This window comes from Ictalurus furcatus, chromosome 25, assembly GCF_023375685.1.
Source record: "Ictalurus furcatus strain D&B chromosome 25, Billie_1.0, whole genome shotgun sequence".
Taxonomy (NCBI): Eukaryota; Metazoa; Chordata; class Actinopteri; order Siluriformes; family Ictaluridae; genus Ictalurus; species Ictalurus furcatus.
Window position 1 is genome coordinate 8137076 of NC_071279.1, and position 19170 is coordinate 8156245.

At 41.9% G+C, this 19170-nt stretch overlaps 1 protein-coding gene across 1 annotated transcript; it reads left to right on the forward strand.

Moving 5' to 3' along the window:
- Positions 1 to 693: 693 nt before the first annotated feature.
- sgpp1a (sphingosine-1-phosphate phosphatase 1a) lies at positions 694 to 17556 on the forward strand. The gene is made up of 3 exons (XM_053614343.1): positions 694 to 1661; positions 7939 to 8028; positions 13618 to 17556. Exons 1-3 carry the CDS (start codon positions 981 to 983, stop codon positions 14167 to 14169), a joined length of 1323 nt encoding a protein of 440 aa, XP_053470318.1. The 5' UTR covers positions 694 to 980; the 3' UTR covers positions 14170 to 17556.
- The last annotated feature ends 1614 nt before the right edge of the window (positions 17557 to 19170 follow it).

Consider the following 19170-nt stretch of genomic DNA (forward strand, 5'->3'; position numbering starts at 1 on the left):
TTCTCTCACTCAGTAGTTTTTTGTTTGTTTTGTTTGTTTTTTCCTCATAGGTTTCTGTTGGTAAATGTAATTCAGGAACAGAAACAGAGTAGATTTAATTAGATTTTTGGACAGACTGTATTTGCAGGAACTAAACTTGAATGTTTTTTGTCTTAAGTGTTTGTTTTATGTTTATTAAATAGAATAAATATGTTTGGAAAAATGGTGAGTTAATCTTTCTTCATTGTTTAGAGATTGTAAAGTACATTTTAGTGGAATTGTGTTCTTTACAATTTTCTTAATATTCTAGTACGGGGGTTCCCAAACTTTTCAAGCAGTCAAGCGTTCCAGTTTATCCCGAAAGGTGTTCAGTGCGGTTGAGGTCAGGACTCTCTGCAGGCTATTCGAGTTCTTCCACACCAACCTTGGCAAAGCATACATGGAGCTTTCTTTGTGCACAGAGGCACTGTCATGTTGGAACACATCTGGATCTCTTAGTTCCAGTGAAGTGAAATGTTGATGCTACAGCATGCAGAGACATTCTAGAAAAGTCTGTGCTTCAAACTTTGTGGGAACAGTTTGAGGAAGATCTACAAACGAGTGTGATGGTCCACAAACTCTTGGCCACATGTATAGTGCAGCAGCTTTATAATCAAAGGCGGTGTATCTGCGGGGACCCGCTTCTTACGTCATCGCTAGTGCGCGTGCCCGAGAACGCGCGGCTGCACTCGGAGCCCGCGAGCTTCGTCGCGTTTCATTTCCTCGCGAGCAAATTGTGTCGTTAAATAGGTAAAGTTATCAGACAGGCCACATTTCCGTCAGATACACTGACAGCAGCGTCACGTCCGAACCACGGGGTCATGAAGAAGCGAAGAGAAAGCTGCCGTTAGCGTACTGCTAGCTGTGTGTTCAGGGAAGCACCACCCTCGCGTCACCAACAGCGTCATCAACAGCGCGCGAGGCTCGGGATCCGCTCACTAAGGGCCGGGTCGGTTTTTATAATGGCGACTGTTATGTTCAGGCGATTTGTCCAGCTTTGTAGATACCTGCAGGATCCTTACCATGTCGCCAGGTTCCAGCAGCTGTGCGGGGTCAGAGGGACGTTTTCCCGCAGATCAGCCGCGACAGAGAAGGAGCGCGAGCGGGATCTGTCTCCTAACGGCGCGTGTGTGGAGCGGTGTGACGCTGATCGGGATCCGGACACTAACATCAGGAAGTGCGTGAAACATCACGATCCGGTTAACGGCCAGAACAAGGATGTTCCTGCGAGCAGAACTGGTACTGAGGAGAAATTAGATTCAAGAGGAAGAGTTAAGCCTCTCAGGAAGAACTCTCTGACTGATGATGTTGGCCAGGAGTTCATTATCGAGAACAGGTTCCTCTTCTACCTGTTCACCATGGGCACCGAACTGGGCAATGAGATGTTCTTCATCGTGTTCTTCCCATTCCTGATGTGGAACGTGGACGCCTGCGTGAGCCGGCAGGTGATCGTGGTGTGGGTCTGGGTGCTGTTCTTTGGACAGACCACCAAAGACCTGGTGCGGTGGACGCGTCCTGCTTCTCCACCCGTGGTCAAAGTGGAGGTCTTCTACAACTTTGAGTACAGCATGCCGTCTGTGCACGCCATGACCGGGACGTCGGTCCCTTTCTGCCTCTTCATGCTCACTTACAACCGCTGGGAGGTAATAGTCCAGCCTGAGCTCCTTGGTGTCCTGTACCAGTCAGGAACAAGGACTATCGTTCAGAATAATATCAACAGTTTAGATCTTGTACGTGTTTCACTCTCGGATCATTCTGAAGAAACTGACATGCTAACTATACACTAACTATATCCATGTAATTTATATGAAATCATTGTTGCTTTACAGGGTACAGGTAGATTTGCGAAAACATCTGCCTTCACACGAAGCCTTTGGGACATTGCTGTGTTTGAAACATAAAGACACACTATGCCAGAAAGTTTGTGGACGCCTGACCATCACGTCCATACGTGCTTGTTGGACATCTGGTTCCAGGTTGTGCTGTTATGATAACCTAGGGATAGCCAGGGAGACCTTGTAGGAAGAAGTTGTGTTCAGTTTCGACACACGCGCGCACACAGCTGTGTTGAATATGGTAGTTTTAGTAGTAGTTTGAGATTGTCAGCGGTTATTCAGTCGTGCCTTTTGATGCCCTGATGCGTGCAAATGCATTTGGCACCCATCAGATTACAGATGTTTATCAGGCTTGGTTGCCAGGAACTTCTTGTATGTTCATTGTCCTGAAAATGCATTGACCGTAAGCTATAGATGCTCACAGATTTACCATCACAAGAGAAAACCTTACACAGATCACTCTAGATATCACTTTCAGTGATGGATTTCCAACAGGCTAGCATGTTTTCATGAACAGGATGCCATTTGAAATTTGTCATTGTAGATCAGGTTGTGCGTTCTCTTTTAGATGTTTTTTGTCACATTCCAGGTGGTCTTTTCTTATATCTATGGGTGCGAATCAGCTCTTTAGGTTGTGAATCAGTATATCGTGTACACTGGGACACAGACGACTCATTTTCCCGCGACATGACTACATGCTCGTGTTGTAAAACCTCACCACTGGCATTTATCAACAGCAGGCAGGTCCGATATCTTATCTGTTATTGTATGTCATATTAATTTGTTAGCTTAATCACATGCAGTTCTGTCATGGTACTTCAAGCAGGATTGTAGGCTAGCTAGTGTATTGTTTTAAATCATTAAATACTTAATCGTTAGACCCAAACAAACCACATATATATAACGTCAAATAAATTTAGAAATCGCTAATGTGAGTAATCATTTGAGAGCCACAACAACGATAACAGGCTACTTGCATTTGTAGACGAAAGTTGGCAGAGAGTTCGTCTGCCATTATTTATTTTTTTTTCAAGCTGAGAGGCTTCAGAAAATGATGTCATTTCCATTAAGGGAACATAATGAGCCTCGATGCTCCCTGGATTTTGCAGTGCATTGTGGGATTTTTTTTTAGGGAGCGAAAGTTTCGGTGCACTGGAAGGATTTTACGATGGAGGCAGCCCTTAAAATGGCCGACTCCATGACCAGTGCCCTGCCTACTGAACTAGGGAGCTGATTGAGACACGCAGTTTGACTTCTAGGTGCTCGGTTTATTTTTATATCGATGTAGGCTTTGTGTGATTCGTGGTGCAGAGTATGAAACATGCATTTAAAGCACTTTCAATTCGATGCTGTTCAGAGCTGTGTCGACGCAATGCAAAGTATTTCAACACTGTGCATTGATTAGAGTCAGTGAATTATTTGACCCATTAATAGGCTTGTATTAAATGTTAGTCCCACTGCTCAACATGATCACTAATGCACCGATATGCACTGAGAGCAGGGTCTTTCAAGTCTTCAGCAGGTATCGTTCAGGCAGGAGGAGCATAGAGCTGCTTTGTGAAAACCCTTGACGGCCTCTGATCTCTTGGGTAATGTACAGGCAGCGGGGTTCATTGGGGTCATACACACGGTGGCGTGAGCTCTCAAGTTCAATGAATAACGCAATTGTTGCAAGGAAATACTTGATATTGTTTCTGATCATTGGTCAAACATCAAAAGATGGTGTTATTTGTACCAGGTGAAAACTGATACCAATGCTAGTAGTTTAGAATGAAATTTCTCTAAAGCTGTACCTGCTAAGGATCTTGCTTATTTTAGTTAAGGAATGGATATCCGGTTAAAAGCTCATGTGGCGCAAACCTACTAACATGGCCGCCGAGAACTATAGCATTCATTATCATTTAAATATATGGCATTTAGCAGATGCCCTTAGCCAGAGCGACTTACATTTAATTTAATTTATACATCTGAGCTGTTCAGGGTTAAGGTCCTTGGTCAAGGGCCCAACAGTGGCGGCTTGACAAGGCTGGGGTTTGAACTCACGATCATTAACCCAATGTCTTAACCACTGTGCTACCACTGCCCAACCAGATTTTCTCCCATTCACACGCACCTGATTACTGATTGCACCTGGACTCAGTCACTTCACTGCAACCTCACAGTGGATGTATCTGATCAGTGCAATCTACACATCCTAAAACTATTGCTTATGTAGAGACGAGGGTCATTAAAAAAACTATTCGTGAAGATGTCAAAATAAACAGTATCTTCTGACGACGTGCGTTTCAGGATGAAAATCTACTACAGACTGGGCCTCCATGTTGGAGACAGTTGCACACTGGTATGGATTGTGTCCTGTGGTACGGCAGTGCCACTCCTTGCTTCAGCTCCACAAGGATGGGGCTTTGCATTCTGCTGTGCGCAAAGCAAATGTGTGCCAAGCTGCTGTGCAAATGCGGGGAATGATTTACACAGCAGTTTGAAGAAAAAACCAATCAAAAGTTGTTATATCTGCCAACAAATCTTTGTACAGACAGTGTCTTCATGTTTAAGTCTGCAAACACAGCTGACAAGATACACAAAGAGAAGAATGTCAAGCAATGACCCAGCTCCATTGTGCTTGGGGTTGTGCTATCGCTATTCTTATCTTCTTTGCAAATTTGTGAATGACTGAAGTCACCTCAACGTCAGGGATTTCGTTCCACTTTGTGGCTTAAAAAAAACGACAAAAAAACAAGAACAGCAGAAACTAAAGATAAAATAAAGTCTGAGCAGAACATTTGAGTGTCAGACTTCAGTAGAGGACGCAAGTGCATGTACAGACCCATTTGTTAAAGAAGGCAGACAGAACAATGGCAATCCACAATGGTGGTCAGTAAACAGGCAGAGGTCAGGCATTGAGAAAACAACTTAAATTAGGGCAAGTAAGATCAAAAGATTAGTGGCAGCAAAGGTCAAATCCAAAATACCACACAATAAACCACGGTATAGACAGGTAACGAGACACCGCGTGTATACTTCACAACGAGTGAGTGAGTGAGTGAACTGGATGTCCTTATATACTGTCAGCATTGGGACAATATCTGCAGAAAAAGCTGAATTGAATTGAAATTAAAAAAACAAAAAACAAAAAAAACGTGAATCTAAGAGGCGCTCAGGACGCTGGTTATTTTTGTGAACAGTCCGTCCAGGATTTCACAGGATTTGTTTGTGATTGTTGCAGCCAAAAATGCTTGATTTTGCTGATTTGATTTGCGATGCAGTTTGCGGAGGTTTTTTTTTTGCGGAAAACTACTTGTATCGGTGAAATTGAAATTGCACAAAATTGTGTTTTTTCACAGTGATGTTGTTTGGTAAATGAGAGATTTTAGCTGTTCTCATGTTCGACGCACGGGAATCGAAGAGATGTTGCGTCTTGGCCCAAATAATTACAAGCTCCTCTGAATATTGCAATGTTAATATCGGCGATCGCGAAATCCTGGAGAGACTGACTAAAGAAGGGTTAACCTCTCATGATACATTGAGCACAAGAGAAGAAAATAAGCCAATTAGACCTCATTACTGATTGCGAACACGATAAAGGTGGGGTAACAGAATTCATTTAAAATAATTACGCAGCATTCTAATTCATTTTAATCTCTGCTTGGTTTTGCATGCACACTGTGTGCTTCTTTATAGTGAAAATGTTGCTATTTATTTTCTTGTGAAAGTTATACAGGATTGGGAAATGTGACAATATACTCTTGTGCGATTACACAGGATTTGATATCCTTTTCAGACATTTTCTTAAAAACAGCATTTGCAAACTCCGAAGATTTGATGTAACAAATCTTTTAGTGAACCTTTTAAAATTATTGTAAAATGTATTATTTATCAATTTTTCTCTCTCCCATTTTCTTCCTAATTGAACCTCCAATTCCCACCCACATTTTTTTTGAACGGCTTCCTATGCTGCGTCACAGGACAGCGTAACACACAAGTGCTATCTACCCTCTTCCGCATATATGAGCTCACAAACTATCCAAGCTGTGAATTTAAAGCACACCTGTTATAGTTTTGAAACATGCCTAATTTTGTTTTAAAGCTCTCATACAATAGATTTATATGCATCCGAAGTCAAAAAACACTTTAATGTGCTCATAATTTAAACTGCAGCATTACATTTCCCCCCCCCCAGTGTCACAAACGACTCGTTAAATGATCCGTTCTAAAGGATTCATTCTAAACTCCTCCTTTCAGAGAGCATACTCTGCTCTGATTGGTCTACCGCTGTCAGCGAGCAGCCAATGAAGACCAGAGGTGGGCTTTTAGTTACAAACCTAAGTAGGTTAGTACAGGAAGTAAAGTCTGGAATTACTAACGACTCACTTCAGCTGTTCAGAATCGGTTCCTTCTTTTGGGAATCAATAACTCTTGGTCGTGCACTTTCATTCTTTTAAACTTTACAGACTTTTTACCTTCACAAATAGCTACATAACACACTACATGAAAGGTAATATTTGTAAATCCATAATAGGTGCACTTTAACCTATGAAAAATTGCAATATTGCATAAAACATGTGTGTAAAAGCACTGTTTTCAGCTCAGTTGTCGAAGAGAACAAAATAGTCACTTCCAGTGAATTTCCAGGGTCGTGTCACCCTGTAGCTTTTGCGTGGTTTCCCACTGAAGTTAAGCAGCGTTGAGCCTGGCCAGTACCTGGATCGGAGACAACCCGGGGAAAAGGTTGCTGCTGGAAGTGGTATTAGTGAGGTTGTCATATTATGGTGCTCACCCTGTGGTCTGTGTGGATCCTAATGCCCCAGTATAATGACAGGGACACTATACTGTAAAAACAGCACTGAGACGTTAAATCGAGGTCCCGACTCTCTGTGGTCATTAAAAATCCCTGAACACTTCTCGTAAAAGAGTAGGGGTATAACCCCGGTGTCCTGGCGAAATTCTATCATGGCCCCCTAATAATCTCCATCTCTGCATTGGCTACATCACTCTCCTTTCCTCTCCACTTATAGCTGGTGTGTGGTGGGTGTTCTGCCGCACTATGACTGCCGTCACTTCATCCAGGTGGATGTTACACAGTGGAGGTGGCTGAGGAGATTTCCCCCCATACAGTGTCAAGCGCTATATAAATGTAACTGTAACTAACTAAAAAAATCTCGCTCTCCACCATTTTTACTGTTCTGAGCCAATTATCCAATCGCGTGATTTGTTGAGGCAAAGTCACATGACTTTTTTGATGTACATCGCGGAATTTATTCACTAAATGTGTTTCCATCATAGTTTTCGAGCACAAGTTTATTATGCGCATTTTGGAGGTTTTATCCGCATCTGGTGTTTCCGTTCAGCGTTTTATTTTTATGCGCTATCCCAAAAAATACATGGACGGAAACATAGCCACAAACACCCACAACTGGCTAGTGTTGCCGTGATTGACAGTGGAGAGAGTGTGCCATCCTTCCCATCTAGAGGGTACAGCCCATTTATGTATCATAAAAAAAGTATTGTGAGATATTTTTTGTCATATCGCCTACCCCTAGTTTCACTCTGCCTGACAGGCCGCACTCAGCATCCTTGATGTTGTAGGGCGTGCCTAAAAAGACTGCAAAAAAAAAAAATACACCCATTATGAGACTTTCAGAGCCATTTAGGAAATCCATTTCCAGGATTGTTTTATTGCTGATTTTGCTACATAACTTTTTTTCTAGCCATGGTAATTATCATATTATCGTATAATATAATCTCTGCCTAATTTTCCTATTTTCGATTTACACTGTTAGTGTTAAGGGCAATTCCTAGCACAAGCGGTTTCACCATCATTTCAGTGTCTGTATTTGCAGAACATAAACTTTGAACAGTAGTGATACTTCATAAAGCACCAGGAGGAACACCGTATCACGAATCTGCTGTTCCTGGCTCATGTTGTGTTTGTATGTGAACTGGCATCTAGCACAAATTACGACCGCTGCAGTCTATCAAAGCCATCAAGAGTAAATCATTTATGTGACCGCTGAAGCAGTGTAAACATTCAGTGAAAACAGTTGCTTAAAATGTATGATATGCTTTCTCTCCTCTCTCTGTGTCTCAGTACCCGTTCCTGTTTGGACTGAGTGTGGCCATATGCTGGAGTTTCCTGGTATGCATTAGCAGAATCTACATGGGAATGCATTCTGTCTTGGTGAGTAAAACTTTCACCAGCTGTTCCCTTTTATACGCCCCTTTTCCCGTATGCTCATATTTTTAAATAGTGACTTGAGCACTTAGAAAACGTCTTCATTGCTCAATTCATGAGGAATATCGTGATCGATCATTCATAAACGTTTTCTCTCTCTCTCTCTCTCTCTCTCTCTGTCTCTCTATCTCTCTCTCTCGGTCTCTCTCTGTATCTGTCTCGCTGTCTCTCGCGCTCTCTCTCTCTCTCTCTCTCTCTCTCTCGGTCTCTCTCTCTCTCTCGCGCTCTCTCTCTCTCTCTCTCTCTCTCTCGGTCTCTCTCTCTCTCTCGCTGTCTCTCTCTGTCTCTCTCTCTCTGTCGCTCTCTCTCTCGCTGTCTCTCTCTGTCGCTCTCTCTCTCGCTGTCTCTCTCTGTCTCTCTCTCTGTCTCTCTCTCTCGCTGTCTCTCTCTCTCTGTCTCTCTCTCTCTCTCTCTCTCTCGGTCTCTCTCTGTATCTGTCACGCTCTCTCTCTCTCTCTCTCTCTCTCTCGGTCTCTCTCTGTCTCTCTCTCTCTGTCGCTCTCGCGCTCTCTTGGAGTTTCATTCGCTTATCCATTACATTCCGTATTAGAGCATATTTTGAGCTCATGATCCATTTCAGCAGTGACCCAGCCAAGACAAAAGAAAATGAAGAATAACATCCTTTTTGAAACGATGGACGTGTAATGCGATTATACAGTTAACCATGAAGCATCTGCAGTCGAAAGCTGACTCAGAACTGTTATCTCGTACACCTCCGCAGTCCAGACCCCATGGGATGGATATGGATGATCACGAGCTAAAGCCGTAGATCAGTGAGTCATCATGGCCGACTCATCATAGCATCTGCTCCGCTCCGTTAATCACAGGATGCTGGATCTGCTAGCGGTTTTTCTCCCACTGATCCACTTTTGATTGGGAGCTTGCTGTCCCAGTGGAGCCACTGGCGATCAGCACTTTGGCTGTGTGAGAAATCACTGATTCAGACTGTCAGATAGCTGTTCATAGTCAATACTGCGCTAGAGAAACACTGTGTCTGCGTGGTTTTTTTTTTTTCTTTTAGTACTGATCTAAGCCTTTTGACCAAGTAAAGTATCACGATGCCTGATACCAAAATGGTGAAAATAAATAAATAAATAAAAATTCGTCACCATCTGACATTTCACTACACTGTGTTTAAATATAAATACAAAACCTAAACAGATCCTTTTGTATCTATTGAGTGTACTGAGGTGTATTGAGGAGTATAACATTTACAGAGTAAAACTCTTCACCTTGTTATGTTTTATTTACACTAATGGAAGTGCAGTCGCATTGAGTGAGTAATCACGTTCCTCGAAAAGGTCGCTGCATAAAAATTCGACTATAGACAGTTCATTGACACTTTTGACGAATGAACTTCACCTGAAGCGGACATGGTTTGCTTGCTTGGCTGCTCATCTGAGTCAAATTACCACTAGCTCAATTTGACTCCTCTGTAGTCGAATTGACAAATCTGTACAGCGTCAATATAGTCTTCGTCTACTTAAAAACAAAAATCGCAGACATTTTAAAGCCTGAAACATGTTAAATATTTTTGTGTCAATATTTGTGATATTTGTGATCTTCTGCACATTTGACCCCATTCCAGAAGTGGCTATATGATGTTGAGATCCATCTGTGGAAATTATTACTTTGTCTTCTGTGAAACATGTTATCATCTTATGTTCTGTAAACATCTTTTGTTCTGAAGGGCGGTCCGGCGAACTCGGCGGGAGGATATGCAAGTGAATGTAACGTTAATGGTCAAAAACTAGCCTAGCCTACTTCATGGGTGTACAAATATCAACAGTTAATTGACGTTCTTAAGAACAAACCAAGCCATGGTATGATGCCTTCTATACTAAGCTAAGGTTACCTACTATTTAGGTATCTTGTTACTTACTGTCTGAAAAAAAGCTCGTATGTTCTGCTGCACTTTTCTACGCTTGGCTTCTGTCTCCATTGCTTACAGACTGAGCTGCTAAAATATATCAACGAACTTGCGTTGAGTATGGGCGCAACCAAGTGTACAATTGGAGGGGGGGCACACACCTATTTTCCTTAACAAACGGAAACATATTAAAAAGGAATAGACATAAATAAATAGAATAGATGAGGAAAAGACAGATCCGTTGGCAGGGTTCATTAAATGGGGACATATAGAAAATATTTTGTACTGTATATTAGGGGGACAGATTGGTATTTCCTCAACATTGGGGGGGACACGACCCCCCAAAGAATGCGTCGTTACGCCCATGGTTTGCACCTTTTGTAGTAGTTGTGTACGAGTCCCTCAGTTGTCCTCAGTGTGAAAAGATGGATCTCAAGATCATATAGTCGCTGTTGGAAATGTGTCAAATATGCAGAAGTTGCTGGAAAACCAGAAGAAGAATGTGCAGGACCTGGAGGATTTTTCTGAACAACAGTGGGCAGTTTAACTTCTCAGGACAAACAAGGGACTCATGAACAACTCTCACACAGTATTAAGAATCAAGTGTATGTGACACTGGAGCAATACATTAAAAGGTATTTTCAGTTTTGGTATACATGCATGATTATGTATGATTCCTTGTAAATTATTTCATTTAAAGCAACTCATTAGTAATTTCCACATTCGTTCATAAAAATGAATAGAAATATTAATGTTTATTGATGCCCCAACAAAAACCCTTAGACTTTATTTTCACAGTACAGGGAAACGCACCCAAATTCTTGTCAGTGGTAGTCACACATACGCTACAGATGCAGCACGTAGAGCGTGAAAACACTGGCGTGTTCCCTTTATCTCAAGCATGTTCCTATGCAAAGTACTTTTGATTTATAAGGACCATGTTAATTACTGGGTTATTAATCCAGGATTACAACATGGCAACGTTCTGTCTTGTAGTGGCAATGAAACAGGGTCAAGATATAGGCTGTAGAACACTATGAACAACTTACAACTTTTAAACAGGTTCATTTGTGTAAATTCAGTTGTCATAGTGTCTTGTGGACTATATGTAAACATCTGGTATGTGAAATAGCTTATTCAGGGCAGAACTAAATAAAAAACAACATGCAACTTTTATAATCCTTTTTTATTTTTAAATTATCATCATTCTGCAGCTTTTGCGACGTGTAAGTAAACTCATGACCTCCACTTGTATATGTGTGTGTCTGTAGTCTGTACTCCACTAACACCTCCCTTTATTCCAGTTATTCTACACATGAAGTGATAAAAACATAGCGCTGTAGTTCCTGCTCATGGTTGTGTCTGTGATAACAGGGTGTACAAGGCTGAAGGTTTCTTTTCTCACGTAGTTAGCAGAGTCCTGACTGATTACTCCCCTGCCTTCTACACGTTTTTATTATCCTGATCATATCACTTGACAGTGATTGCCACCAGGTCACGATGGTCTGCTTTGTCACGTGTTGAAAGTCGTCCTGTAATCTGCCTCCGACCTTGAACATCACACATCACACCAGATCAGATAGCGGGGAAGAACAGGTGAGCCGTGCATTTCACACCTGACAGCATCAGAACAGCGCTAAACCTGCTGGAGCGCGCAGCTTTACTTGACGTCACTGGAAAAAGAAAGGAGGCAGATGATGAGTAGATATTTGCTGTGAGATGTAAAATATAAAGCTGCAGGCGTGGCTCGTATCAGTGGGATAGAGGGGCTAAGCCTCGCCTGTCTTTCAAGGAAAATAATTCAATAGAAGCTTTTTTTTTTTTTTTGGCATCCACCTCCGCAGTTAAATGATTTAAAGAGGATTATTTCGGTTGGTTTTTTTAAACCGAGTGTAACAACACCACCAGCGGTTGTAATAAAGACATACCGAATGGTATGAAGGGCTAAGTCCCAACAGGCCCAGTGCTGTAGTCTCACAAAGCCATTTTTGGTTTGAGGGGGGACGGTGGCTTAGTGGTTCACACATTTGCCTCGCACCTTTGATTCCTGAATTTGCCCCTATATTTTATCCAGAGCAACATGATGATCATCACTAATTGTTTTTGTTATCAGCGAGACCTCAGGATATAATGTATTGCTCAACCCTAATAGTTTAATTGTCTAGCTTTAATTGTCTAGCTCCCATCTAATATCACCACCAGCCTCCACTGGAAAGCTGATCTGTGAAATGGAGAAATGGCCCACTTGAACAGGAAGTCCAACTTGCCACGTGAGAGTGAAAACAGGAAGCTAGTATGACAGTCACATAATCACCTCACAAGAAGTATCCAGACTGAGTTATAGTGCATGCTTTTTTCCAGCACGGACTGTAGAGTCACGGACTCGTAAAATATTTGCTGAGGCCTGTTTGGAATTTCGTTTACTTAACATCTCAGAACCTGCCTCAGAAAACAAAAATGTATTTCGCAACAGATTTGTTTCTCTGGTTGTCAAGAAAACAGTTTGCGAGTGGTGTAAGAGCAGCTGTTTGGGGAACTTCTGATTTCACTTCATCTCTCTGTCCATCCTGTGAAAGTGTTGTTGCGGTCTGGTTGGATAAGAAGGCACAAGGGCACAAGACAGCACTTTCTTTGTGGTGAGGCTCTGACATAAGCTGTGTTTAAAAATCACTCCCTCATTCACTATTTGCTATACAGTATACACCAATCAGCCATAACATTAAAAGCACTGACAGGTGACGTGAATAACATTGACGATCTCGTTACAGTGGCACCTGTCAAGGGGTGGGATATAGTAGGCAGCAAGTGAGCAGTCAGTTCTTGAACTTGAGGTGTTGGAAGCAGGAAAAATGAGCAAGCGTAAGGATCTGAGTGACTTTGACAAGGGCCAAATTGTGATGGCTAGACGACTGGGTCAGAGCATCTCTAAAACAGCAGGTCTTGTGGGGTGTTTCTTTCTCACTGCCGTCTGTGGTGCTCTGTGAATAACAGTCTACAGTAAATTAGCACTTTATTTAAATAAATAAATGAATAAATCCGGGCACACTGTGGCTTAGTGGTTTAGCATGTTGGCCTCACACTTCCGGGGTTTTGGGGTTTTGACTCCAGCCGCTGCTTTGTGTGTGCAGAGTTTGCGTGTTCTCCCCGTGCTGCGAGGGTTTCCTCCGGGTACTCCGGTTTCCTCCCCCAGCCTAAAGCCATGCATGGTAGGATGATTGGCATGTCCAAAGTGTCCGTAGTGTATGAATGGGTGTATGAATGTGTATGTGATTGTGCACTGCGATGGATTGGCACTATACCGTCAAGGGTGTACCCCGCCTTGTGCCCCATGCTCCCTGGGATAGGCTCCAGGTTCCCCGTGACCCTGTAGGATAAGCGGTATAGAAAATGGATGGGATGGATGGATTGATTGATAAGTGAATCTTTTGTTGTCTGTGTACTTTTCTTATTATGTTACTTCCCTCCAGAGTTTTTAAGACTGATAGTACTCTTAGTCAGCGACCTAGTGAACCAGTATCAGGATGTATTTATTGGTAGAGATATTTTTTCATTCAACATTTTTGAATGTCATGTTGTTGCATAGTGACTGCTTTTCCATGTAAACACATATGATGGTTTATGTAGTTAAATTGATTTCCATTCAGTTTAATGCTCATGTCTTTCAGGAGGTGATCACAGGCTTCCTGTACAGCTTGCTGATACTGGCTGGCTTTCTCCCTGTGCTGGATGACATCGACACATTCTACTTATCAGCCAGCATGGCTCCTGCACTCATTCTGCTGCTGCACGTGGGCCTGTCCATGCTCGCCTTCTCTCTGGATTCGTGGAGTACGTCCCGGGGTGACACCGCCCAGGCTCTGGCTACCGGTGCAGGGGGTGCGCTGGCAAGCCACCTCAACCACTGGCTGAGCCTGCAGTTCGACCCGCCTGCCTCCTCGCTACCTCTGAAGATGCCCTCCATCACCGGTGCACCACTGGGACGCACTCTCCTGCGCCTGCTGATCGGCGTGGCAGTCCTGCTGGCTGTACGCGCGATCATGAAGGCCATCGCCATCCCATTGGCCTGCCAGTTATTTGGCGTACCCTCTAATGATGTACGCAAGGCACGGCAGAACCCCCGAGTGGAGCTTACTTACCGCTTCCTGGTGTATGGAACAGTGGCCTTTTGCTGTGTCTTCCTTGTGCCGTTGTTCTTCCTGTGTCTGAACCTGTCGTGAAGCATCTGCCTTAGCCAGTAATGTGGTATCAGTTTTCTGGGAATACTCTGCAAATAACAGTTTTCCAGAAAACATTTTTTGCGTGTAGGCTGTCTAACAAGCTGGCATTACATTGGCGAAGAAACCACTAAACTCTCTCAAGTAAATATGTTTTTATTTTTATTTTTCATCTTTTTGTCTGATATTAGTGTCACTTATTAATATGTCAATTTGAAACATTTCTATCCTTAATCTTTTTAAAAATCTTTCTTTAATAAGCCAAAGTGTCGTTGATTTTTCCAGAACACCGAGGATAAACACATGAACCAGGCAGCTTTTTTGCACAACTCCTATAAGAAGAATATTGTGTTGGTCAACATCTGTAATCGGACCGTAAAGAAATCATGAATTTTAAAGTGAGGTGTACAGACTGTTAAAAAAAAAAAAAAAAAAAAACTTATTCACTGAATGGGCAGTTTGCTCCGTAACTGTACTGACCAATTGCTAATAGCTTATAGCTATGTTTTGTGCAGACTACAGCCCATTTGTTGCAATCCAAAATATGGCAGCATTTACAGTGTTCATTTTTCCATCAACAAGCGAGCCGTGTAGACACGCTGAACTTGTTTACCTTCACCATTCTTCTACCATGTGACACAAGTCAGGGCATATGGATGGAGCTAAAAAGAGAAGACCAAGTTGATTGGTCAAACGCAATAGCACAAAGTCGGCTGATGAATTATCTGACTGGGTAGCATTATATGACGTGCACTAGGCCAGGATGTGGATTTGCTGAGCCCCACTGGTTGTGTTTGTGAAAATACTAAAATTGTACAGAGCAACAGATGGGCTACAGTCAGTAATTGTGTACCTACATGGTGCAGCTGTACGGGTGTGGTGTAGCTATGACATGGTTGTGTTTAATACGCTGGCTGTGTCTCAGAGGTGAACAAAAGCTTTTGCTGCAGAACTAAACAACATAATATTTAGGAGCAAGTCTGCTTTGTTGTGTGAGGATCCTGTTTGTTTTATCTCCACCCGTCCCCTCGACAGCCTTCCTACCTACACCCATCCTGCACCATTGTGTTCTACAGTACATTGGCTCCGTTCCCACCAAATCAAGCCGGTGCACATACACAAGCTCTGCCTACCCATATTAAACTTGTATATACAAACCCACTCCTGAGGGTTTTCCCTTTTAAGGCCCTTCTTTGTCTCTTAATAATTCATTCTGAAGCATGTTTTTTTCACTTCAACGCAGTGTAAGAGAAAATTCTGAGCATATCAAAGATCTCCAAGAAGAATAACTTTATTGCAGCATGGCAGTGACTACATGAAGCACTCCGGGTTCATTGGAGTCAACGTGAACCCCGAACAGTATCAGCACAGACATTTTATACTGTATTTCAAACCAGGTTTTCTGCACATAATGTAAATGAGGTTTCACTCTAAATGTAGATAGCCTTTGATGTGATCACTTTCCGTTGTCCGGTTTCACTGATGTCCTTACAGGTATGACCCGCAAATGGTGAGGTGATAGGATTGTCTAGACACATGTCTTTCTGACTGAATTACAGTCACGTACCCATTTGTTCAGGGATGGTTCTTGGTGTCCCACCGCCGCTCCCACGCCATAACTGATTGAACGTCACTTTAGATGGTATTACACACATATTGCTGAGACTGAAGTGAATTGTCCCTCAGATAATTCTGCCTTTTTGGAGAACAAGCTTATCCTAACACATTTCGGGGTGGAATCTGCTGAGAGGCAGTCTGTCATTTCTTACAGCACCTCAATGCAATGTTGGACTCTGGGTTTGAAGGACGCTGTCTGCGGACTAGTTATATGTGGTCATACTTGATGGTGCAGAGTTTCTTAAATTTAAATCCTCCTGTCTTTGTTTTGTTTATTTTACATTTCATGCTAAATGGATAAGTGTTGAGAGAATAAAGGGAAGATGACTTCCTGTTTCTTCATTCTGTGTGCATAAATTCATACATGCCCAATCGAAAACTCTGGACTCCGGGTATGACAAGGTGGACTTCAGCTTGAGTAGTTTCCATGGATAAAATTCGATTGCTTTATATATATTAATGTATTGTAACGGTAATGCTTTATCTTAATACAGATGACAGAAAACAGTATCATAGGGCTTGTTTTTATAAAATTATAATAACATACAATTCCAATTAAACATACCCAGGCTTCCCTAAGTGTAACAACCTTCCATCCATTCTCTGTCACAAGGGAGCCTGGAGTCTATCTAATCCCTAACCCTGGAAATGCGAGGCAAACGTGCTAAACACTAAGCCACCGTGTCCCCCCAAACCCCCCCCCCCCCCACAAGTGTAACATCTGCTAATGAAATATAAATAAGTCTGTGGACAAAATAAATAAACATGTTTATTGACACAAACATAGAGCGATTCATGATATTTGATTTGATTTGAGATTTAATACATCTTGAAACAAATAAGTACATGGCACATGAATTGTATACTACATTGAAATATCTTCCCTATTTGGTTAATTTATCCGGCATGTCTCATCTCAACACTGCATCCCAAGCAGACCCTTTCAAAGTTAACAAAAAGACCGCATTACTCCCTTACAACCCAGATAAACGGCAGAATTAGACAGTGGGCTTTCTCACACATTCAGTCCTCGTGTCCAGAAGAGACTGGAGATTTAGATTGGGCAGTAGAAGGTTGTTGGTGGACATTGATTAAAAAGCCACGAAATGTGCCTTACTTGAATGACATTGTACTGAAAATGTCTTGATGTACTGTGGTGCCCCCCCATTTACGTTACATATGTCTGGTAGACTATAGTGATTTTAATTACACAGCTCCATGCCACGGTGTGTGTGTATTTCCTAATCTGTCTGAAAAATATAGTGAGGAGGTAGAAGGTCCAGAGATATGTATTCATGCAAAGTGTATTTGTCCTAAAGTATTACTCTGCATAAATTGCATTATGTTGTGGAAAACTCTTTATCTCAGTCTGTTGATGTGATTGAAATGTTAAGAGATTATGTTGAGATTTTATTAAAACAGATTTGAGTGTCTGGTATGCAGCACACCTTACACCACAGACCATATGCTACTAAAGTAACAATGATTCACTCGTTCTGTTCTGTTTGTAGTCCAGGTCTTATGAATGGACTTCAGCACCTTCTGTAGCTTGGGCTATACAGAAGCCATAACTAATGCTTCGTGGTTAAGAGATAATGTTGTAACGCCTGTGATAAGCACTGCTGTTAATTTGGACAAAAATATTCTTCCTCAAAAAAAAAAAAAAATGTGTAGTAAAAATCTGTCATCAGGCACTCATTGTGGTTTCGATTAATATGTCACTGATATCAGTATGTAAACTAGACCACAATAAATATTGTATTTGATCATCTATATGTGTATTCCTGTGTGTACATTACTGTGTGCGATCACAGTGCCAATTGTGTGATGTGACCTGCAATTTTACAATCAAATTCTGATCTGAAGCAAAAGAAAAAAAAAAAAAAAAAAAGCTTTTCTTTATTTCTAACAATTAGGCCAAACAAGCGAACGTAAAAACTTTAAAAAGTAATTCATTTGATCCCACAATGTAAAATTCTGATATATTTAGTATTCCATCGTCATGTAACCTGTTTTAAGATGTCATGATGAACCATGTGCAGTAGCAGTGTTCGGAATGTATGAAGTATTTTCATTGCAACATAAAGCTTCATTTAAATTATTTGAGTTAAACAGTTAATGAATTTGCACAAATAACTGGCCCAGAGAATAAATAGCACCTATTTTCCACTGTTAAAAATGTGTACCTCTTTTAACACTGTATAAGTATACTGTCACTGATTAATCAGCTGTAAATGTTTATATAGCCCAATTTGGAAGAAAGCTAGTCTTAAGGTGAACGATCAGCTGTGTTCTGGCACTCCTGAAGCAGCCCAAAAAGCCTTCTTGTTACTTGCACAGCAACTTAACTGCTGATCATGTGTTATCACCACACCTAACTTCTTTTCCACAAAACTGAGATTGGGTATGTGTGTGGAATTTGTTAGAATCTACATTGACATAGTATGTGGCTGGTTTGTTTTGGATACCCCCTAAAGGAACACATGTTAAAATAGGTTCTATCCCTATATAGAGTGTCTGTATGCTGTAGCATTAAGATTTCCCTTCACTGGAACTAAGAGGCCCAAACCTGTTTCAGCATGACAGTGCTCCTTTAGACAAAGCGAGCTCCATGAAGACATGGTTTGCCCTGTTTGGAGTGGAAGAACTAGAGTGTCCAACACAGAGCCCTGACCTCAACCCCATTAAACATCTTTGGGATGAACTGGAATGCTGACTGATTACCAGATATCCTCCTCACCCAACACCAGTGTCTGACCTCAATAATGCTCTTGTGGCTGAATGAATACAAATCCTCACAGCCACGCTCCAAAATAGTGGAAAGACTTCCCAGAGGAGTGGAGCTTAATATAACAGCAAAGAGGGGACTAAATCTGGTATGGGATGTTCAACAAGCACATATGGGTGTGATGTTCAGATGTCCACAAACCTTCAAGCAAATATTGTATCTGTCTGGCAGTCTTTATGTTTCAAACAGAGTGATGTCCAAAAACCTTCTTTTCAATACTGAACGGTGTGTTATGGCAAACCTACCTGTACCTGTAATGATTCAATATAAATTACATATAGTTTGTGTATAGTTACATAGTATACACTATACTATGGGGCGGCTGTGGCTCAGGTGGTAGAGTGGTTGTCCACTAATCGTAGGGTTGGTGGTGGGATTCCCGACCCACATGACTCCACATGCCAAAGTGTCCTTGGGCAAGACACTGAACCCCAAGTTGCTCCCGATGGCAAGTTAGTTCCTTGCTTGGCAGCTCTGCAACCACTGGTGTGTGAGTGTGTGTGTGAATGGGTGAATTAGACACAGTGTAAAGCGCTTTGGTTAAAAGCGCTATATAAATGCACCATTTACCATTTACATACTTATATACTATATACTTA